Source organism: Cavia porcellus, unplaced genomic scaffold (genome assembly GCF_034190915.1).
Source record: "Cavia porcellus strain 051 isolate PalLab524CR breed Dunkin Hartley unplaced genomic scaffold, mCavPor4.1 scaffold_14, whole genome shotgun sequence".
In the NCBI taxonomy this organism is placed as follows: Eukaryota; Metazoa; Chordata; class Mammalia; order Rodentia; family Caviidae; genus Cavia; species Cavia porcellus.
In genome coordinates this window covers 38,593,421-38,617,841 of record NW_026947497.1, presented here as the reverse complement: position 1 = coordinate 38,617,841, position 24,421 = coordinate 38,593,421, and the positions used below count along the sequence as shown (strand labels likewise).

General features: G+C 36.4%; 1 protein-coding gene across 1 annotated transcript; it reads right to left on the bottom strand.

Moving 5' to 3' along the window:
• Positions 1-262: 262 nt before the first annotated feature.
• Positions 263-24,421, bottom strand: Gypa (glycophorin A (MNS blood group)). Its single transcript, XM_063260824.1, has 7 exons — positions 24,271-24,421; positions 21,680-21,748; positions 9,409-9,456; positions 7,426-7,470; positions 6,386-6,471; positions 4,859-4,934; positions 263-2,257 (listed from the first exon to the last, which is right to left on the bottom strand). The coding sequence occupies exons 1-7, from the start codon at positions 24,305-24,307 to the stop codon at positions 2,250-2,252; spliced, it is 369 nt and encodes a 122-aa protein (XP_063116894.1). The 5' UTR covers positions 24,308-24,421; the 3' UTR covers positions 263-2,249.

The following is a 24,421-nucleotide window of genomic DNA, read 5'->3' as shown; positions in this document are numbered from 1 at the left end:
AAGTTTTGGTAGCCCCTCAGAAGTTCCAAAAATGAATTAAAGCTTGTGGTCTAAGGAATCATGATTAATCATAGGACTAAATCTAGATGACTGTCACCCTACAAAATAGGTAAAATGCTCCAAAGCTTCAGAGGTTGTATTGAAGTCTAGAAGCCGAGTGTGATTCTGCCATTCCCAGCAGCAATGCCAGCGAAACAGAACCCAAGGCGTAAAGGTGAGCAGGGCTTAGACGCAGTAATAGTTCCATGCATGATGCAGAGCATGTTGTTTATTTTTATTTGAATGATTCTTGGCTTTTAGGAGTTTCATTGGAGATATGTGCTACAATTGATGGGAAAAAGGCTTAGAATATACCATAATGTGCTCTTTCACCATAGATTATCATCATTGAGACGCCCCCGCTCAGTTCACTGTTTCTGGTCTCTTCATATTGTTTCTCCACAGTGTCCCTCAATCATTCCTATGCATTTTTCTGTCATCTAGACCTTGGCTGAGTCCCAGCAATAAGGAACAAAAATTGTAACCAAATCACCACCTTTTCCCATCCTAGTACCCAATCTTAAGAAATTTAACCTGAATTATCCATAGGGCTATTTTGCATTCACAGGACAGATTTCTTTATTAGATTTTTTTTATTTAATTATTTAAAAAATACAAAGAAAGTAAAAGTCATTTCACCCCACAAATACCAAATTTAAATGGAGAAAGTTGCAGAGAGAAATACAGAGAAAGTATAAGGAAAAGTTCAAAGAAGTTTAAACAATGTGTAATTTAATTACTGTAGACATTCTGTAGCTCTGTTTGACAGTGAATACTCCACTAATCTCTTGTTGTTTTCAACTTGTGAATTACTACAGAGACAAGATTAGTCTATGGTCTTTAGCAGAACATTTTATGTTTATTAAAAAGTACAATTAAAATTACCTTCACACTTGGATCACTTTTAGTAATCTAATAATTTATTTTGAAGCTACTTTAAAAAAACATATCCTAACAGAAATGTTCTCTTCTCATTTTGATTCTTTACATTAAATAAGAAATTTAGTATAAAATGTTTCCCTGAACATACAAGTATGGTAAGATTTAGATTTTTTAAACTTTTTGGAGTTAAATTTATTTCTAGACCCAAACATGTACATATAATTATTTAATTATCACACAACAATGGGAAACCATATGGATTATTATTATTAATGATATCACAGGATTTTTTTCTTTGAAAGGTAAATATATTTATATTAAGTACCTTTACAAATGAGTAACAGTTGTAAGGAGTTAATGTCTAGAAACATCATTTGAATCATTCAAAAGCTTCTAAAGCTCTATTGGCAAGAGAATGTAGAGTGGACCTAGAAGCATTAAAAAATTTAAGTAAAAACACAGAATGACTTACTAAAGAATTCTCCTGCATGTAAAGTCTGTACATCTTGGTCTGTTTAGAGTTGTTAAAGTTCTTTTGAAAGTCGTTAATCCTCTTTCTTTTGCAAGATACTCTGACCATGTATGTTGATAACTCTTTCAGGGGAACACAGTGGCTTAGTCAGTGCCTTGAAGGAGTTAGGGCAACACTGCCAGACAAATTATTTTACCTGGGCTAATTGTATAGTCAATGTCTCATCTTTTTAATGGCAAAACCTTTTTGCGTTGATTTATGCACTAGTGAATGTAGGTGCCATTATATATAATTTACATTTATGGCATTTTCAAGCACAAGTTTAATCAGTGGCAACAAAATGTCAGCATCTCTAGTGTAATACAATATTGTGCCTCTTGAGCAATGAGGAAAATAAATCCTTTTAATAAATATTCCTTTAACTTATTTAATATTGTGGAGAACTTAAAAATATAGAATGAGAAGATAACTTAGATTGCATGGAGGTGTCACAAGCCTTACATTTTACAGCACCACTATTAAAATACAATAGAATAAAATAAAATAAGATAGATCAACTCAACTGAAATTTTGAGTCAAAATTTCTACTCAACTAATTATAAAATTATGCTAATACAAAAGCATGTGAGGAAATACGTGTTCTTTATCTTGACACATTCGTGAGCAGAGATATTTTTCCATGGTTGAGTCTTTGGAACTCACTGTAATGAACTTTTGCTTCCTGAAGAGGTACAATTTAGGCAGTTACAAAATTTACTGAAGTGCCCAATTCCCAGATTCATTTTTTGATTGGCTGAAGTCTTGTGTCTTGGTTGAATTTCTCCACAATTCTGCTTGGTGAGCACATTCTCATTGATCACTCTTCTGTAAAGCATCAGAGGGGACGCATTAGAAAAGTAGTATAAGACATTTTCAAACACAACAGGAAATTATTACACAAATTTTAGGATATTTCAGTCTTTAGGTTCTCTTTGAATGAAGCTACTAATAAATGAAAGGTATCCAGTTACATAGATGCTGTATTGGACATTATTTGTAATAAAGACACAGAAAAAGTTCAGAAAATGTATCCCAGAAACTTTAGACAGAAAACAAATGGTTGTGCTTCACTTTGATATGAAACACTGACAGCACAAACTGAGAGTAAATAAATGAGTTAAATTACATATGAGTGCTTGAATTTGAGGCAACATCCAAAGTTTATAAAGTATTTTTCAGGAATAATTTTTAAAAGAAGTCTGCACAGAAACTTACAGCTGAATTCTCTGATTCTAGCAGATACAAGAAGGCACTGAGCAGGTCTCTTGCATTGTAACTCATACCCTCACCTTCCCGGTTAGAAAACTGGACTGATGTTACATGTATGCTAGATTGATGTTTATGCCCCAGCAAGTGCAAAATAGCAATGGAAAGACCCTTTGCTCTGAGAGGAGTGAGACGTTTTCTAATCTTGTGCTATTTGGATGCCATGGGAACTCTGTATTCCAAACTTCCTTGTGAGAAACGGACTAGTGTGCCCACTTGTAGCTGCCACAATGGGCAACTGAGTCAGATTCATTTATTCTCATTTCCACTAAGCATAAACAACCACGTCCAAGTTCAAAGAGGTTAGAACAGTCCATCCCTGAATTATTTCCTGATGTCTCAAATTCTCATTGGGATGACATAGTACTTCTAACCGCATATGAATCGTCTTGTAGATTACTTAAGAGCAATACACTTAATAGACTAAAGCACCTTCAGTAATTGTGTGTTTTCTGGCATTTCCCATGAGGTGAGGCTCCGTAGCACCTTTCACTCACTTACTAAGATAGTTTTTAATAATTTAGTTTACATAAATATTGGGAAATTAAGTGAACCTGAGGGTATTTTTGGTTTTTGGTTTTTCACTTGACCTTCTACTGGCTTTACATATACTGGAGCTGAGACATCAACACAGAACTGGAACATTAATCCTACAGATGCAGGAAGGCACAGGATTCCTGGGTAACCACCATCTGCCTGCGTCAGTGGCTTTGTTACGCTGTCCTGCCGCTGCCTGCCCTAGGTTACATCCCTCTGCTCTTTACCACTCATCATGTGACTCCATCTCCAAATCCTTTGCAAGCGGTACCTGTCACCTCCATTCCCGTAGAACTGTTCACTGCAATGACCACACTCCAGTGTCCTCTGTTAGACTCTCATCTTCTAAAGACAGAGATTCCACTGCTGCTTATACCGTGAGTGTGGTGCCCACAGCAAACATTTAATACATGTTTGGTGCACTTCACTGAATTAAATTTCCAAGGGTATTTTAACCCACTGTTGTATTTCAAGTGCTGTGTATTTTTGTGATCTCTTCCATAGAAACATATAAGACTATATGTAAAACAAGTCACAAAGGAAATAGTACACACTTGCTTTATCATCAGAATAAATTGCAGAAAATGTATAGAAAGTAAGGTAATAAAAAATTAAGATTTGAATGGCAATTGCTCCATTCTAAAAACCACATCAAAACATTTTATTGTGTAATAAGGAAGACTATAGATAAAATGAATACTTAAAAGGTTTTTTTTTTAATAGCTGCAAGTCTGATTATAAGGCAACCTCAGTAAATCAAGGGAATCTTGTAGATGCTTGAAAAGCTTCTGTTGTTTTCAGAACCTGCAGATTGAGTTTTATGAATTCCTTTTGCTGAGAGTCACAGCTACGCCACTCACTCTGAACAGAAGGGGCTTCCTAGGATCAGAATCATTGCGAGGCTTTAAGAACTGACCAGACAGTCTGATGCATGAGATCCTGCAGACATGGAGAGCTGCAGTGGATCTTTCAAGCTTTGATTTTATGATGCCAAGCTCTAGAAAATTTAGCAAGTTCTTTGATGTTAGATGTCTGACCCAGCATTACAACTGGAGTCTGGGTATTTCCAGAACGTAAGATCTATCTTGATAATTAACAGTTACGAGGAAATTTTCAATTAGTTTTGTAGAAAGCAGAATCAGAACTCTTTTATCTGATCATTAGATTCTACAAAGTTGTTCTTGGTGGACATTGCCCCCAAAAAGCTGGTACTTGAAGTTATGCTTCCGGTCACGTTGGCTCGGAATTGTGTACTCTTGGTGAGATTTTCCCAGGGCCACTATGAATGCAGTAAATTTGATTGGCTAAGTATTTAGAGATAGAAGCCTCTATTCAGATTTCATTAACTGCTCTCCTGCAGCTAAAATGGAGACTCCCATCATTATTACAGCTTATATTTACAATTAGTATTAGAATATAAATACCTGGATTATTTCTCAAAAAAATCAACCTCTACTTTTTTAAGATAAGGAATACAGCCTCTTTAAAATTAGTATAGTAGTAGCATTGAATACAAATAAAGACTAACTGGCCATCTTGTGTTAAAATCCAGAAAGAAAGACATCGTCATGAATTCATTTCCATTCCCAAAAAGCTAAAGGCAATGCACATATTCATACCAACCTGTATGTACTACTTCAACAGAATTTAAAGGTTCGCCTGTGTCTTCCAAGGGAGGTGGCTTGCTAATTGGAGATTTCTATACATAAACAACAGAAAAATATTAGCACCATAATTTTTTAATCAAAGGCACTAAAAATCAAAATATTTCAATTAAAAATATTTTTCAAAACTTTTCGACTGAAAATCACTTTATAGAGTGGTTTAGGAATAAATTTCTTTCATAGATATTAATAAACATTAATTTAAACTTCTATTTGTATTTCTCAATAGTATTTGGTATTCAGTAGGTGCAATATGACTCTGTATATGAACTCTTCTGTATTTCACGCAGTAATTAGCAGTGAAAAATTCATAAATACACAAGTATACAAATGAAGACACTATGAATTCTCTGATTTTTTTTGCATTTAGAATACTGATCAAGAGACAAAACAATTCAGTTTGCCGTATATTCTCAAACAGAAGATGGTTTTTGTCCAATATATATACTGCAGACAAGAGAAAGAAACTCATATTCAAGCCCTTACATAATCTTTCACACAACAGAAGTCTCAAGTTAATAGACTACTGCATTTATTAATCTGTAACAAAATTTGTCATTTTTAAAAGTGTAATGAAAGATTTGTGTGGAATAATGACAATCACAAAAGTGAATGATTACAGGAGTCACCTTATAGACATAGTTTACAAAGAAAGTAGACCAAGAAGTTGAGCAGATTTGCTGGCATTCTTATGGCTGCCCCATTGCACAGTGGTTGTCCCTCTATAGAAGCTTGGTGAAGGGAATATAGTGATCATGATCTATAAATCACAGCAAATAAGACTTAAAAAGTGAATGAAAATCCTACTGTTCCAAACTTCTATGACTAAGTAATTAGGATATAGGATATAGATCCAGTGACAGTATCATAGTATCATTTCTGATGCTGTGTCTTAAACATATTCAAAAGTTACCTGCTTTGTAAATCTATGTCATATGGACTTAAAAACAGCTTTATTGATTTTATAAAAAAATCTCCCGCTGAGCATTTATGGATAGACTTTGTAATATTGGTTTTATAAATTGTAACATGGAAAAAGGAAGAGTTTTAAGGATACCTAAATGTATAATTTTATTTTAAAGATTTTGTGCATAAATTCTACAAGCAGAAATTTGTTCCATTTGTATCCATCAAACGGTACTAAATCATATTAGAGAAAAACTTTGGGGCGAATCTTTAATTGGGAACAAAGAAGATAGATTCATATTGGAGGATCATCAGAAGTATTCAGTTGCAAAAAAAAATTCTTCCAAAGCAGCTCAATCCAATTATGTGTCCAGTTGAAAAACAGGAGAGCTGAGGAAATAGTTCAGTGGCACAGTGCTGCCTGGCAAGCATGAGGTTCTGAGTTTGAGTCCCAGAACCAAAACATAACACCGCGAACTTTAAATAGTTGTCATTTTCTTTAATTTTACTCAAAAAACCAAATTCATCTAACATTGCTCACATCAGAACATAATGCAAAATTTAAAAATTGAATTCTCACCCTTGTCAGTAGCCGGATACAGACTGCAAAGGAGAGGATGACTCCAACAATAACAGCTATCGCCCCCAAGATAATAGCTATCATCACTGTGGGAGAAAAAAGAGAGCAGAAAAATTATCTAAGTATGAAACGAATTGCCACATAATACTTGAAAAATTAAATTGGTAAAATTAGGCTAACCTTGCCTGTTTACAAAATAAATACTAGTATTGCAAATTTTCTGTGTATTTTATCTTTTCCAAATTGGGGGTCTTCACAGTAACCTGAGAGCATTTGGAACTTTGAGGACCAAATATTTTATTTAGAGTCACATAGTTCTGATTCCAAATCCTGAGTTCTTTATTGTTTTAATTATAGATAAGAGTTATGTGAAGATTCTACGTGGACAGGAGAAAAAGCCACAAAGTCTTTTGTAGTTTGAACATTAGAAGCCCACTTGGCTTCAGTCTGCAGCCCAGCAGAGAAGCTGGTGTTTGAGTCCATCACTGACTTTTTCTTGTGTGCAGTGCGGACACAGCCAAGAGCAGGGTGGGAGTTCAAAACACAGAACAAAAAACACTGAGAACACAAACGAATTGAAGCCAGATCTGCAGCAACACCAGGGGAGGCGGATGACCACCAGGGTTGACAAACATGAATCAAGATGGAAGTAATCCGTATTTATAGTTAGTGTTGTGCCAACTAAACAATTTTTAAGCTTCTTGCTTTCTTTATATTAGGGAAGAGGAAACTCAACTGTTTTATACTTTAAGAGGCTGATCAGTTACGCAGGTTGATGACAAAGCCAGGGAAATGCAAGTTAAAAGAAAAATTATTAAAAAATTTTGTTGCTACTTTCAAAGTGCTTGAAAAACTTAAGAGTCTTCTCATAAATTTAAAAAGGGAACTTTTTTTTTGCCTTGTACAATTTTGTGTGAGCAAAGTTAATGGCACATGCTTTTCTGTATTGAAATAGATGCTTCTTATTTCATAGGCATTTCAAACTGCAATATGTAATTTAAAGTAGAATGATTATCATTCTTTAGCAAATATTTGCATACCTGGTTCCGAGAACATGTGGGCAATTTGCTGTCTTGCTCCTAAAACTAGACAAAATTTGAAAAAAAATCAGAATAAATTGGGTACATATAAAACCTTTTTAGAGTTAGATTGTTTTGTGGGTTTCTCTTTAACGTATTTTGAAACTGATTTTCAACTTTCAACATTAAACTAATAAAATAAAGTTGGAAATGTGTCAGTCTTACCACCAGTTATTTCAGAATTTACTTTTAACCATCCAAAAGGCATTCATGGGTGAGAAATAGCAAACTATCCCCTTTGCTACAGGATAGAGTGGGAGAAAATTGTAATGAACCACCTGCAGATTTCCACAAGAGTTACTGGGAGTTTTATTTAAATGTAAAAATGATGAGAAGAAAGAAGATACACAGAACAAAGAGTCTACCCAGACTCTAGTCCAATCCTATCAAAGGTTATGTGGTTATCAATTTTCCAGTTTTTTTTTTTTTTGTCTTTTTCTTTTTCATCGGTACCAGGGATCGAACTCACGACTGTCTGCTTGCAAGGCAGGTGCTTTATGCCGCTAAGCTAAATCCCCAGCCCCAATTTTCTTTTATAGCAAGCCACTGTTTACTTCCAAACCCATACTATATTTCATTTGAGCTTTACAATGGTTCTACTGGATTTCCTGTCTGTAGAAGTTTCTCATATAATTATTTGTCTTAAGATCCCAACCAAATAATCTCCATGTTAGATTTCTTTCAATGTTATCTGCGTGTTCTCTTTTACATTAAGAAACCCTCTTGATATCACAACCACAGAAATTTCTCAGATTTACTTATTACAAAAAACCATTGTGGTACATTGTCTCAATGTGGTCAAAAGCTCTTATATTTTGTGATTGGTCAGGACTTATGTAGATAGGTTCATTGAAACTTGCCTTCTCTTCTATTGTACCAGAATATGAGGGTTTTGGAGAAAGCAGAGTTTCAGCCATCACCAATGTATCTTACTAATTAATTTCTCTATGTTTCAGTGTTCTCTTGGCAAAAATGAGTATTACAATGTCTAACATAGGTTCCTGTGAGAATGAATTAATTATGCATGAAAGCTGTGATTGTCCCAGCAGTCTGGCCATTATTTGCACAATTCATGGCCATGTATGTTTAACATTAGTCCCTTAAATTCTTTCCAATTTGAAACCAACATGTTTGATTCCCATTGAAGTCATTTGAAACTGAAATTGTTTAATTAGACCCAGAAGCCTAATAATTAGGTCTAGTCACTGAGCCTGATTCCCTTGACTTCTGTTCTTCTCAAAATCTATTGCTGCCATTTATCTTCAGACATTTTCTCAGTGGTTCTTCTAGCTTCTGATCCTCTGGCCACACTCTACAAGTCGTCTCTCAGGGTTTATTTTACACCTGGAGTGTCTTTCCCTAAGACCCTGCTACAGAAGACCCTCTCAGTTTTCACTGCCAACCAAGCCTTTTAAAGTCATCTTCTTTTCAGTAGAAAATTATTGAGAAGGCGTCTTGCCCCCAGCTTGGCTCAGAGCTGTCACTTCTCAGGGACTCGGGATGTGTCAGAACTTTGGACTTTTACATACATCTTACCAAATGTTTAGAAAAATCTCTGTGGGCAAGGGGCATTGGCTTCATTTTATAATTAAGGGGCCAAAGTCCTGTAAGGCAAATTACTCAGAGTCTGCTTGCAGCGCAGACCCAGCCAGGGCTGAGCCAGCTCTGTCTGCCAACCGGCCCTCTTACCATGGCACCATAGAGTCCTTAGTCTGGCCCGGTACTTTATGCTACATTCATCTTACCATGCTATTTTTTGAATTTGTTTAGTTCACAGTACTATTTCTGTGGGAAATTCCAGAAGTGAGAGTTCCTGAGCAGTGGGTGGCACTGCTACTTAGTTTGTATTTCTCAGTGTTTGTCACAGTTCCCTCGTAGTGACAAGTCAGGTACTGTGAAATTTGCCTCCCAACAGGGACTCCACATGCACGCATGAAAACAGACCTGGAGTCACGGCAGCTTCTTCAGTTGAAAGAGTAGGCTGACTGAAATCTGCAGGAAATAAAATTGAGAAAGAGACCAAGATTAAGGTGACTAAGTGGACCCATGAAACGTATCATAGAAGACAGTTTTACCCCATACATTTCCTGGTGGCAGCTTCAGAATGTCCACATAGCAAGGGCTTACGGATGAGGCAAGGAAGACTTGATTTCTTCATTGGACAATGGAAACACATGCCTCAAACTGGAGTAGGAAGGCTTCCTTAGACCTAACCCAGAGACGGGGCCACCTGGATGCCTCAGCTGGAAGCATGGATTCATGGAAAATCCACAGACAGCTGAGCACATATTCTTTGATGCCTCTGGTCTGGATAATCAAGGATGGAGTACCAAACCAGTTTCATGTCAGCTGCCAGGTCGTCGGTTTGTTCCCAAATAGAGGAGTCAGGAGTCATTGCTCCAAAACTCCCTGAAATTTTTTTATCTTGTCTTATAAATCCTTTTAAAAATTCTTCTTCTTCCTTGACTTGGAGTGTCTCTACATTTTTAAATATTAATGGTTTCTTGTGAAAGTTCTTATATGTTTCTTCCAATACTCTATCTTTCCCCTTAGAGAATGATAAGCTTTGCTAATGTACTAAAATTACCAGTGTTAAGACTGATCCCAAGAAATGTCAAAGTAGCATATACAGAGTGAAAGCCAGTAAAAGACCAACAAAATATTTTCAACATTATAGTAATATTCACACGTTTTTCCAACTAGAAGAAAAAATATACACAGGTAAACAATTGCACAAAGCAGAAAATTTGTCAGTATCAAATAATTTTTAAAATGTTAAGAGCTTTAGTGAAGCCATGTAGGAGTTTCACTGTGACTACAGACACATCTCCTCTTCCAGGTTGCCTAATGGTCAGCAGGACATTAGGGACGACCTGTGTTGAAGTCTCATGGGATTCCATCAGGGAGGTGTGACCCTCTATAAATGGTGCCCCACTGTGTGAATTCCTAGAAAGCCATGTACGATATGACCCTCCCTTCTTGCCTCCCTTCTTCAATTGCTTGATGCCCTGCCCTTCTTTCTGGGGCTGCAACCATGCTAGAAACCAACAACATCACACATTTCTCATGTTCAGACCTTTGCCTGTTTGTGATGGAGATGAGGTAATAAAATGACTTTCCATGTTTACTTGTGAGTCTGTCCCAGGCCTAAGCCCCTTGTCTGGAGATGGACTATGGATTCATAGTAAGTGAACCTCTAGGAATCACTGGTCCCAACTGAGACCTATAGTGGCCTATGATGTCATGAGGCCTCAAAAGACAAGACAAGGCCACAGTAGAGGATGCCTGGCTCCAACCTCAATTATCTATATAAAGACTGTAGCTTCAGGCTCCACTCCTACAATAACTGTCAAGCGGGACATAGGAAAGTTCTCCTAATTAGCATAATTTACTACTTGGAGAAGTCTTTTAACTGATGCCCAAGGTCCAGCTCACTTTCCTTGTTTCCCTCAGGGGAAATCCAAATAAATACAGGTTGCCCAGAGACCTCTTTGTCTCAGCCCCCAGAGACTCTCAAATTTTGCGAGAGAGTTTTGATAATCCTGAAGCCCTAAAGTCAAACCACTTGTCTCTTTCATTTGAGCCTTTGCTGTTCACTCATTTGGTAAGTTGAGGACCTGATCAGCCCACGATATGTGTGTGTTTCCTTCATATGGAACATTTCCCACCTTGTCTTTACCTCACTGTGTTATTTTCAGTTCTCATTGGTAATTTCTATCATTGAAGGCAACACATTGCTTTGAGAAACAAAGTCATTTTGACAATGTCCAAAACCTGTGTATATTTTACACAAGTCCCAGCTGCACATGAGACCACTGAGAGCTCTTCCCTGGCCTTCCGTAATTGAAGTTAGACTAAAAGTTTCATTTATTGTCACCCCTTGGGCTGATAAGGGAAAGACCCAATAAAATCTTAGGATTAACTCTTTAGATATGTGCTTCTTAGGTCTTGAAGGTTATTGGACATTTTCTATGCTTAATCATTTGTTCAATCATTTATACATGTTTTTTGTTCTTTTACATGATATGAGCTATTTATTAGGAGTAAAATGAAAATAATTCATGGGCTCTACTTCAAAGAAATTCTTACTGTAGAGCAGGCAAATACTTGACTGAAGTCTTAACAACTTATTTTCAGATGACGGAATAAGAAAGGGTACAAGGAAAACAGTGGTCAATTCTGCTTGTAGGAGGAGTTCTTAAAAGACCTAATGGTAGAGTTTGTTGAATTTTTTTTAAAAATATGGGATGTCACCAGGTTGACTTTGCAGACCTTTAGGTGCACAATCCACAGTGTCATCAATGTTCTTACACTTGAGACCTCACTGAAGGCTGGAGGAACTTGTGTTTTCTTATGGCTGCAGAAGGACATGAGGAAAAGAAACAGAGAAGGGGATGAGCAGGAAATGGAAGGGCTGAAGCGATACTGCAGGACCACATGTCCTGGGCCAAATTATAAAAAGTGACCCCGTGTCATTGGCCAAACGGTAGCACCTAGACTTCATCCTGAGGGCAGCAGAAAGCCAATAAAGGCTTTGGACCAGATGTTCAGTTGAGGAAGTTTCTGTCCACAGTATGGAGGGTCATGTGGGTGGAGAGCATGCCCAGAGATCCCATGTGGCTGGGAGGAACCCAGATAAGCAGGCCCTGAGTACACAGGCCCCCCTCCTTTCAGAAGGTCCTTATCACTGTATGACATTGCCCTGGGTAAAGAAGACCTGTAACTCGAGGGCACAGCAAGACAGAAAATTATAGCAATGCATAAAAAGGACACAACAAAGACCAAAAATAAGATTTAACATCTCTTAAAACTAATAGCTTAAAAAAAACTAATAGCTTAATGCTTGCCATTTCCAGTAAAGTCAGAGAAAGTGAAAAAATCATAAATATATGATCAAACTATTTTGTAACTTTTTGGTAGCCAAATAAAATGTTTCAGGGAAGAGAGAGTTAAAATTGCCTTGGAATTTAACAATTTTAACACTCTAGTAAATAATTAGATTTCTTTCACCAGCAGCTATCCCTCATGGGAAAATAATACTATGCAGAATTTGTGTTCAGAAGAAATAAAAGCTTAAAGTCTCAAAGATAAAAAAAAAATGTATCTGCACCCAAGTTTAAAGAGTAGGATTCATACTGTGTCTTATATTAGACTACCATGCCTCAACACAGGAAGAAAATACAGGAATGCCTAAAACCCATGTGAGATGTGTATTACATTTGAAAAATCTAATAGTAATTGAGTTGTAAAATGACTTTTATCATAATTTTTCCTCCATGTTCAGAAAAAAGTAGATAGCCTAAGAATTTCAGTAGGACTGCATATTGTCTCGCTTAATGGGGAAAGGAGGATGCGGATACTTATTCGTGAAAGTCCATAGTTTACAAAACTGTATCAGCCTGAAAGAACAACAGTTCCATTATACACAGAAGCTTTTCCTTTCTTTTTTTAGTGTTTAAATTTTAAAGAACTTGCTAGGTTTCTAAGATTCACTTGGGGCAATTGAAAGAGTTTGATCAATAGTTTCAAATTAAGTAGATCAGTGTTTGGTTGGAAAAAAAAATCTTTTATCTGAATGGAGAAAGAAAAGCCATATCTCATTACCTATCCTCAGATGTTTAATAGTTTACCTGGAGTGTCACTCTGGCAATTCATTTGTTCATGTAATGATTATCCCAAGTATCACTCAGACAGATCTCATTTTGACAGTCAATTCTTATATTGAAGAAATTTCATAAAATTTTCATGATTATATTTCATGTTATGTTATCTTACAAAAATTAACAAAAATATGCAATTTTTGGTCATCTTATATTTAAGCAATGGGACTGGCAAGTGCTTAAACTACTTGAAAAATTTAAGAAAATTCCAATGTCTTCCTCTAACAACACCAAGAATATTTAATGCTACATTTGATTATATCAGCCCTAGTGTCTACCTGTCTCTTGGTTTCCTATGGACCTAATTAGCTAACACACATCTGTGGGCATATGCAGGTCTAAAACACTGCAAACTATTTATAAATATGTGGAATGTGAACAGGATAGCTTACTGTCACATATGGGAGGAGAGCAAGTGAACTTCATAGAAAACATTGAGGACAATTTCTAACCTTTAAACATAACACCTGAAACTTACCAGAAGAGTGTCTGTCCTACTTTTTGTACTTCTTTGTGCTCTGAGCGCTTAGGTTTCCATAGTTTAATCATTTTTCAAAAATCTCTTTGCATTGTTCCTAGATTTGGTTTAGTATTGTCCTGATCAACTAAGAATGCAGTTTAAGCTAGAATGCAACTCAATTTCCTGCTTTTATGGATAAAATGTGTACAGTACTAAGTTTCCAGGAATGAATGGGCCTTATGCCACCATCATATATTTATTTAGCTGCAGTGACCCCTGAAAAACTTACTCTCAAGTCCAGACCTCATGCACACTTGCAAATGAATAATTGGCTGGCTCATGGGGCATGGATTGAGTTTTGGAAGAGATATAAAGGAGGAGTTAAGTATAGAAATAGTTTAAACATATAAAAAGGAAAATATAATGGGCATTCTTGTGGATGCTGGGGAGAACTATCAGGCAAAGGCTTGCAAACCACTAAAATTCATAAGAATATAAAATCCAAGAGGAAAGTGAATCTAAATAAATATTTGCAAGGTCTCAAACATCTGGTTTAAAATTCATGTTCTCATTCACTGAAATGACATTTGCTGTGATCAACAGTGATGATCTCCGAGCCATGTATACCCCCTATCTTGCAGACCACATGGCTTTCTCGTACTGCTGACATTTCTGATCTGAAATGAATTAGAAAGCATAAAAGTAAAACATGTTGTCAGACAAATACCCTAAAGTTGTGCTCCATGGCAATACTTCCAGTGGTTGAGCTCCTGTCATAATGTGATAAAGTCAGATCACACAGCTGCTGCCTGTATTTTAGTTTCCTCCTGACTTGGCGGGTAATAAAAGTCTTATCTTGCAAAAGCATACCCTTACGAGGATACGCCCTGCCTCAAAATGCTTTATCTACTTCCCAATTCAGAAACCTAAATGTTTTAAGTGTTACAATTTGGGGCATTTTGGTGACCATGGAAACATCAATTTATCTACAGAAATTTTGAAGAGTTATTTTGTGGTAAAACTGGAACAAAAATTCATACCCACTGATCTCTAGCTCTGTCTTTTCTGTCAGACCTCATTGTCTTATGAAGAATGAATGATAAATGGAGACCTTCCATATGCCAAAAGATGCTTGCAGTCTACTGCCATGAAGCATCTCCTTAAGGAAACAATTCAATTTTGCCCTTGTGCCAAATAACAAACAAAATCAATGTGGGTCAAGTTGTAAGGATACACAGTACTCAGATGCCTGTACTGTCTGTTGTCATTCATTTTTCTTTTGGAGAAATTTTATTAGGACAAAACAGCTAATTACAATTCAGAAAAATTAAACTTTCTTCAGGATAAAGTGCTCTGTGTGACATTTGAACACAGTGTTGCAGGAAGCCTGCAGTGACTTTTGTCTCAACTGTCCAGTCAATGGCTCTTAAAGAGCATGGCCTATTGGTTGGGGTAGTTAAAGGGCCAGATGTCAACTACAATGACTTATTTTCTGCTCATCTGCAGACTGGCATGCATTGGCAGGTCCCATGCAACCAGTAAGCACACTGTTTTCTTCTTCAACTTGGTACATAGCAGCTTTCTGTCCAGTCTTCCCGGAAGCTTTTATGACCTGGGACAGTGATGGTGAATGTTTTTAGAGTTTTCAGTGATGCAAACAGCATGCATGCGACAAGTTTGCCACCACTGGTCTAGGAAAGAGATCAGTTCCTCTTGAGGAGCTTTGAGCTCTTTAGGTAGCTTAGCTCTGTTCTTCCTGTTCTTGGTTTTCCTCCTGATCCAAAACCATGTTTGAGGTAGTTAGGAGAGACAGAATAACTGAGTTGCAATCTCAGTCACTGCATATTTTTGACAGACATATTTCTGTCCACTGCTCCAGTGAGAAAGTGTTAGTCTTGCAGTTGCCACCAAATGAGAGAGAATCGAGCAATTCCCTGAACTCATCTGGACCTCCGTTTTTTTTCCATTTCTGATATGAAAGTAATGGAATAGATATTTTCTAAGGAACTCTATTCCATAATTATGCATATCTATTTGTCTAAGGGAACTGTAGCTAGCATTTACTATACTTACGGTGTTCCAGTCATCTTCTCTTGCCATCTTTAAGACAATTTGTTGAGTGCCTGCTCATATGTATTAATTATTAGTTGTAAATTACAAAAAGAAATACCAGAAACACTATAAACTTGCTCAGTCACACAGCTATTAAGCAACAGAATCCCACTCTGAATTCAGTTCTCTTTAACTTTGGAAATATCTGCCAAGCTCTCCTGAGAGCCACACAGAATAAACGGAAGGAGGACATCCGTTATACATTCTTGAACATAGATCACACTTTTCTCAAATTACAAAACAACTAATTCTCAAGCAAGCCATGCAAGTGAGGGCTAACTGGAAAGACATAAAAATAATAATTCGCCTTGTTTATGACCAGAAGGAAGGCTGTACCTCTAACACACAGTTACAGGGTGACCTGGGGTGGCAAATCCACATATGAAAAGGCAAACATTTCCAGTGTCTGGAATTGCACTTTTCCAGCCAAGTTTATTCCCACCTTCCTACTGCTGCCTACCAAAGAATCCTCAGAACCAAAGGGATTTTCTAATCTTTACCTATGTCAGTATTATTTTAAAATTTTGCTATTTTTATAGTTGAACTCCATGCACAGTAAGTTTAGGCTTAAGTAAATTGAGCTGTATAAAAAGAACTCTAATTAGAAATGAAAACTTGATCTCAAAATTTTCATACCACTAATATTATCTGTCCCTTGTGGGACAACCACAAATAACAAGAAGGAATTTGGATAATTGCTTCCTGCTCCTACCTGTACGTAAGTCACTCGTGTTGTCTGGGCAGTGACTACAATGAGCTGCCGGCAGACTAGATTTACACTCCCCCTGACTGGATTAGCACATATAAAATTCATATTTCTGGATTTGGGGTCCAGATTTACATATGTTAAGGTTCTTATGTTACTTGTATTTGCCACTTGAATGGTTTTGGAAAACAATTGGAAATTATCCTGAATTGCCTGAGAAGCGGAAGCATTTGGCACATTGCGTGTTGCTATAACTTGCGTTTTTATTTTAGGACCTCCCCCCCCCACACACACACACGTACATGCACATACATGTATGAATTTATCCTAGGCACTTTTCAGTGCGAAACAGACCAAGTTGAAATGCCCAGTGAAAGCTGACCAGGTCACAGCCTTTGGTTCTTCACAGGAACTGAGCTCAGAAATCCTTAACTGAAAACCGAGTTTTTCACATTACAGTTTGGGATCCCTTTGTGCAGAGGTTAATGAACTTTTTTTCTGCACAGGGATAGAAAATAGAAATTTTAGGCTAGGCAGGCCATAAAGTCTTTATTACTAGTATTCATAAATTATTAATGACAAACTCATTTTAAATTGAAACTTGATCGTTTTCCAATAATAATTTATGGACAGTAGAATGTAAAGTTGTATAATGCGTCATAGAATATTATTCTTTTGATTATTTTAGCACATAGAAAATTTATGTATTTTAGCACATATAAAAATTATTATTAACTTTACAAAAGTAAAGTGGATCTTGGCACTCATTTTTGATAGGCCCTGCATTTGTTTAATTAGAATCTCTGGATATAGAGCTTGATGGTCAATGTTTTTTAGATGCCCTCAGATAATTCTAACATGCAAGCAACACTTTGCTTCTCTGCACTAATGGGCCATGAAATAAGTTCCCTGGTTCTCACAGGCATTAAAAATTGAGGTGTATAAAATAGAACAGAAAATATCAAAGTGTATCACATATTACAAGGTCAAGTATCATTCTGTGGAATTTTGCATCATGTGTGTTTATGATACATGTTCATGTGAATAGTGAGGGTCAGCATACGTTCACCATTTCTCAACAAAGCTGATTGTTTTAAAATTGATCTGCTTGGTTATACTCTTATCTGAATACCTGGCTCCTAGAGAGGCAGAGGGAGTACTGAAAGATTCACTTAATGACATACTTGAGGTTTTCACTAATCATTGCCATTTAGTTCATAAGTAACGTTACCCAGCTTCCATAAATTCCGTAAAATCAGTAAGAGTTTCTGTGTATGCTGGGCCATTAATACATTCAGGAGTTTTGAGACAGGCTGCTTTTTAAAACATTAAATTAGACAATGAGATTATTAGTAAATGTGTGATATGCTTCTCAGAATATACACAAGGACAAGGCTAAACAAAACATTATGAATATATATATATATATATAATATATTCAGAAACAAAGAATATGCAATAAAGTATGGAATAAAGATAAGAAAGAAAGTGTCAGCTGTAAATTCACAAAAGCATATGGATTAAATTTCTGTGTCAAAAAATGTAGATCTTGGCTGGGGATTTAGCTCAATGGCATAATCACCTGCCTGCCAAGCATGAGGTCCTGAGTTCAGTCCCCCGTATAAAAAAAAAAAAAAGAAAATGTAGATCTTTGTTTGAAGTTAAACATACAGATTATAAACACTTATACTAGATCACAAGGAAAAGAAAATGAAAGAATTCAAAATGTGTAAAAATTGTGAGTAAAGGTACACTAGACAAATAAAAACAAAACTAGAAATCACAATACTAATACTAGACTAAGAACAAAAACCAAAGACATTAAAAAGATGACAATGATGAATTTGTAAGGATATATTACATGATGATTATTATATAAATATATACCATTATAATCTTATAGCATAACAATAAAGAACATAAAGCAAAAGAAGAAACGGCCAGAAACATGATAGTAGTCTGAATTTTTAACATTTCTCCTTCCGTGACAAGTCAATAAAGCAAAAAGCAAACATTAGGATCAGAACAATGTTAGCTTTGACATCCCAAGTTACTGATTTAAACTTTTTTTGTTAATAAATAAATGAGTGTAGACTCTGTTATGCCATCCTACATCCCCACACATGCATTTTGAAGGGGCATTGCTACATTGCCTGACAAAATATTTTGAGTTCTCACACAATCTATTCATGTTTTTGTGCTTTGTGTTTATTTCCTTTTGGGCTTTAAGGCTAATTACAATGTAAAAATGAGTGGTAGCATCAAAGAAAAATCCCTAGATTTAAAAAGAAATCTAACCTGTACTAAAAAGACCTAACAGAGTAACAGAGAAGTCGTATGGTCAGAGTTAGTTCATTAGCTACACCTCAGTGCAACAGACTTTCACTACAGGTTTCACCTTAATGAAAAGAAGCAGAAAACTGAACGACAATGTTATAAGAGTAAGGAAAGTCTAAGTCTGAACAACACTATATATGACAAAGTATAGCACTGTGGTATATCCACTAAGTGCCTTGACTCCAGAGTCGAATTTCCTACATTCAAATTAATTCAGCAAAGGACCGACTGAGATTTTTGAACAATTAATCTCTGTATCTTTGTTTCACCCTAGTAAAATGAGAATAATAGTAATGTTTATCATATGGATTTATTGACCAACTTAAATGAATAAAAATTGCATGAATTTTTGCAGATGGAAAAGCTGACTCTAAAATTCATATGGAATTGTTAGAAACTAAACTACACCAATCTTGAAGACCTATTTCATGATTTCAAAAACTTATAATGAAAAAATGATAATGAGACATGTGATATTCCCTTCTAAGAGTAGATATATGTGTATATCAATCGATGTAACTGAGAATCCAAAAGCAAACTTATATACCAAGAATATTTAATAGTGAAAGAATAACAGAATCATCAACAAATGATTCTGGGAAAGCTAGAAGATCCTCATGCTAAAAAAGTGAAGTTGGATATTAATCTCACATTGTATAGGAGAATTAACTCAAAAGAAATAAAAATTTAAATATAAGAGACCTGACTACAAACTCTTGAAGGAGAGCATATGAATACATCTTCAAAACTTTGAATTTGGTAATGGATTTTTAGATCTGACATCAAAAGCATGAGCAATAAAAGAGAACATAAATAGGACTTCATAAAAATTAAAAGCTTTTATCAAAGGACATTATCAAAAGTAAAATTACAATCCATAGAATAAGATAAAATACTTTTGGATTGTATATCTAATAAGAGGCTATTAGGAACATGAAAAGAAATCTTGCAACTTGACAAGGTTCACTCATATTGTAGCATGTGATGTTCATTCATCTTTATGGCTGAATATTATTCCACTACACAAATATACCAAATTTGCTTCTCCATTTATAATTTACAGGAAATTTGGGTTGCTTCTTGCTTTTGATTATTGTAAATTGTGTTACTATTAATATTTTTGTTTGAACACCCATTTTCAATGCTCATAGGAATATTCCTAAAAATAGAACTGCTGCGTTACAACAATTTTACATTTAGCTCACAGAGGAACCATTGAACCATATTGTATGAAATAGGTAAACTCATAAAATATGTAAATTAGTGAGTGTCGAGCACTGATGGGGAGTTACTGATAATGGCTATAGAATCTCCTTTTAGAGTAATGAAGAGGTTCTTTAACCAGATAGTGGTGACTATTGCACAATATTGTGACTGTAGAAAAGGCCCCTGAAGTTGGCATGGTGGCACATGCCTGTAATCTTAGTATTGAGACTGAGGCAGGAGGATTGCTGTGAGTTCAAACGGACTACATGGTGAGTTCAAGGCCAATCTAGATGACCGAGCAAGATCTTGTCAAAAAAAAAAAAAAAAAAAAAAAAAAAAAACCCTTAAGAAAAATAAAGGTTCCTGAATTATACAGTTAGAAATGGTCAATGGGTAAACATTATAATCATGTGCCTTTCATTTCAAAATAATTAATGTATGTAAGGAATTCAGAGCAGCGTCAGACACAAACTAAGTGTTTTATCATTGTTAGCTAGTATTATTCAAAGCCTAACTATACTAGAAACCAACTGCATAGGAATCCAGAGATGAGCTATTATGGTCTCAGTCTCTTTCCATTCAAATGTGACAGTATTGAAAGGCAGGACTTTCAAAACATGATTAAGTCATAAGGACAGAGCCCTCATGGATGTGACTAGGGCTGTTACCACGGGGTTTGTGGGACGAGGTTTGCTTCCTTTCGTTCCTTCCACCATTCCAGGCTAGTGTTTTCTCTTTAGCTTAGGTTTTCCTCCCTTCTGGAAGACGCAGCCCAAAGGTACCCTGTGGGAAGCAGAGAGCAGTTCCCATATACCTATTGCTGGGATCTAATCTGTTCTTCCCTTTATCAAATGAGTTTATTTTTCTTATTCTATCTATTAAATGTTTAAATGTAGCATCAACTTTTAGGATTGCACACACCATAGGGAGAAACTCTGATCTTCTGCTTTGGAGACTCCAAACACATTGCTGAATTTTGAGTTTTATCTAAAACATTAAGGGACCCGGGTTTCGAAAAAAATGAGAGGTCAGGCCTGCATGGACCTCTGTGTGCACCCTTGGGCCTTTGCCAGGGATAAGCATGGTGCAAGGGGGCTGAGGGAAGCATGCACTATGTTCTAGAATTTGCTGGCTTACGAGTGTGCTGCAGTCATTCACCACAGAGTCAGGCACGGTTCTGATTCCTAAGGTTCTATTTGTGGCCACAGTTTTGATATTTTTAGATACTGGAGATAACTAAGAAGATAACTAAGGCTCAGGAATGAGCTATGTGTCTCAATAGAAACAAGCCCTATAAAAAATTGAAAATGGGGAAATCTATTAACAGTAGATGACCTCCTCTGTTCACTCTTGCATCCTGTTCTTTTCTGGACCAGAGCCCCCTAAGTGGTCCTGCATGCAGCCTTGCCAGGTCGAGGAGCTACAGTTACAATGAAATGAAGCATCCACAGTGCAGGGATTGTGTTCTTTCACTTTGCTTTCAAAGCGTTTTAAACTTTTTGTCATTATATTATTAGAGTCTCTTTGTACAAAATTTAGAAAGCACTCAAAAGCAGAAAAAAAAAATTACCGACAATCCCATCGCCCAGAATAACTTCAAGTGTGTTTTCCCTTCATTTTAGTTTTACTTTACCAAATTCACTTTCAACAGAAAATTGCACAAGAAGAACTTATAAAAGCATAGAGATTACAACAATGGTTAGAAATTTATTATGTAAAACTTAAAGTTCTGACCTTCAGTTGATGGTAATGAACTATTCGTAGGTGCAGCTGCAAGGATGGATGCTGATGTTAAAATATAAGCTGTAGAGATAATGTGGAGAAATTACATTAAAATGTGCTTTCCACAATCTATACAATTGGAGAAAAGCTTCGGTGATTATTCATCTGATAGAGGATTAATACTCAGTACATAAGAACTCAGCAACTTAATTTAGCAATCCAATTAAAAGTGAGCGAACAATTTGAATAGGCAGTTAGAAAGAAAGAAAGAAAGAAAGAAAGAAAGAAAGAAAGAAAGAAAGAGACAGAGAGAGAGAGAAAGAAAAGAAAGAAAGAAAGAGAGAGAGAGACAGAGACAGAGACAGAGACAGAAAGAGAGAGAGAGAGAGAAAGAAAAGAAAAGAAAGAAAGAAAGAAAGAAAGAAAGAAAGAAAGAAAGAAAGAAAGAAAGAAAGACAGGTGTGTTGGCACAGCCAGGTGTGTTGGCACCTGCCTGTAATGCACCACAGGTGGTTGGGGTAGGAGGATCATGTGCTTGAGCCCAGCCTGGGCAATTATTGGGTTAGAAAGACATTGTCTCAAAATTAAAATAACAACAAGAACCATAATAATAACATTAATAATAATAACAATAATTAAAGGACTGGGAAGGTGGCTCGGTGTGAAGATTGGGGTTAGTCCCTAATACTACACACACACAAGTGATCAATAAATATATGAAAAAATGCCCAATATGATTAGCCACCAGAGAAACTTAAATGAAAATTGCAATGAGATTCCATTTCACTTCAATTAGAATGACTGTTACTTTTTTTATAAGCAGCAAGTATCATTAAGGATGTGAAGAAACATTAATTCATGTTCTCTTGGTGGGAATATAAATTAGTATAGCCTCTGTGAACAGCAAAATGAGGTTTCTAAAAGAACTAAAAATAGTTCTTCTATACGATCCAATTATTCCACTGAGTATTCTGAAAATCCAAAGAAAATGACATCGAAGAAATACGCGTACACTCATGCTTATTACAGTAAAGCACAAGAGCTAACACAGAGTCGGTCCACGTGCCCATCGGCAGATGAGTGGCAAAAGAAATGGAGTTTATGTACACTGTGAGATATTACTCACCCAGGTTTGTTACCCTGGTTTGAACCTTCCTAATACTTAGTGTCTATTTTAATATTAATCCTTATTAATTATGCTTATCTTAACTAATGCCTAACAATGGTGTAGCTGTGTCAGACACTGGAGTGGAGCGTATGCAGTGCACTGACTACTTTACATAATACTTCTGCTTTTCCTGTGAGGCAGGCACCAGTATGAATAATTATCTGTTCTGGTACCCAGCAGACTTGCAGATTTTGGGCTACATTTGAACCCAGTTCTGCCTGCTCCTCCTTCTAAGGTTCTTCGCCGCTTCTCTATTTTGAGCCTTAAGGAACCTTAGAAGCTGCTAGATGCTGTCTGTGTGTCTACAGAATGCTCAGAAGCTTAACTGCCCACCTTAGTGGGGTATCAGCCAAGTCACTAAGCGAAACACATTTCAGGGCATGGCCTGTTCCTCATCTCCATGCCAGGGATGCATCTTTCTAACACAGAGACACTGCACTGGAGAGGACATCAGTTATAACTCCTCCAAAAGAGGCCAGTTTTAAGGAGATTAATGTATGTGAATTTTTTTATTTTAATGAACTGATTTAGATTTTTCTCTAAGCCACACAACACGTAAATGAAAGGGTATGGTTATTTCCTGAATCAAAACTCAGTAATAGTTACACAGAGGGAAAACAACTCTTTCATGATTTCATGCTAAGACTTGTTCCTTTTTGGAAGAGAAATAGGAAATTATGTTTTTGAAAACTGAGAACCATAGACCTGTCATCACCTTCATTAAGAACCAAGCCAGCCACGAGGAGCACACACTTGTATTCACTGCCCTTCAGGAAATTGAAGCAAGTGGACTGCAAGTTTAAGTCCTCCCTGGCCAACTCAGTGAGACCCTGCCTCAAACTGCAGTTAAATAAACACAAATGGACTGGGAACTTAGCTCAGCAACAGTACATTTTGGTTTGCTACCCAGTAACAAGCACACAGCTATTTCACTTAGAAATTAATCTTATGGGAGCTAGGGATTTAGCTCACCGGCATAAGCGCCTGCCTTGCAAGCAGGCAGTTGTGAGTTCGATCCCCGGTACCAATAAAAAAGGAAAAAGACAACAAAAACAAACAAACAAACAAAAAAGAAATTAATCTTATGGCAAATCAAACCAAACAACAAATTTATTCACACAAGTATATTTGCCATATTTGATAAAAATTCTTTTCCTTCCAGCTAGGCTTAGAATCCAAGAAAACTTCTCAGACCAGAAAACGGTGATTCCATTACAAATACCTGGTGCCCTTGTGCCATATCTCCATTACAGCCCAAGTCCCAATAAAATCCATCTAGCCAATTGAAATCTAAGAGACTCCTCACTTATTTATTCATCTAAATAAGGTAGAAAAATGGGAGAAATTTGCATTTTAACCCATGTTTTGATATCCATCACACTAAGAGAAGCACCCAACTAAAACATAATAACATTAAGCTAGAAATTGCGCTCACCTGCCAACAGCAGTGCGATTGTTATTTTGTCGTACATCCTGGAATCTTGAGCTGACTCACAGAAGCAGTGCAAGCAAATTACTGAGGAGAACAGAGAATGTCAGTCCCTGGCCCTACCCACATGCTGTTATCTTTCCTGCCCACCTTCCCG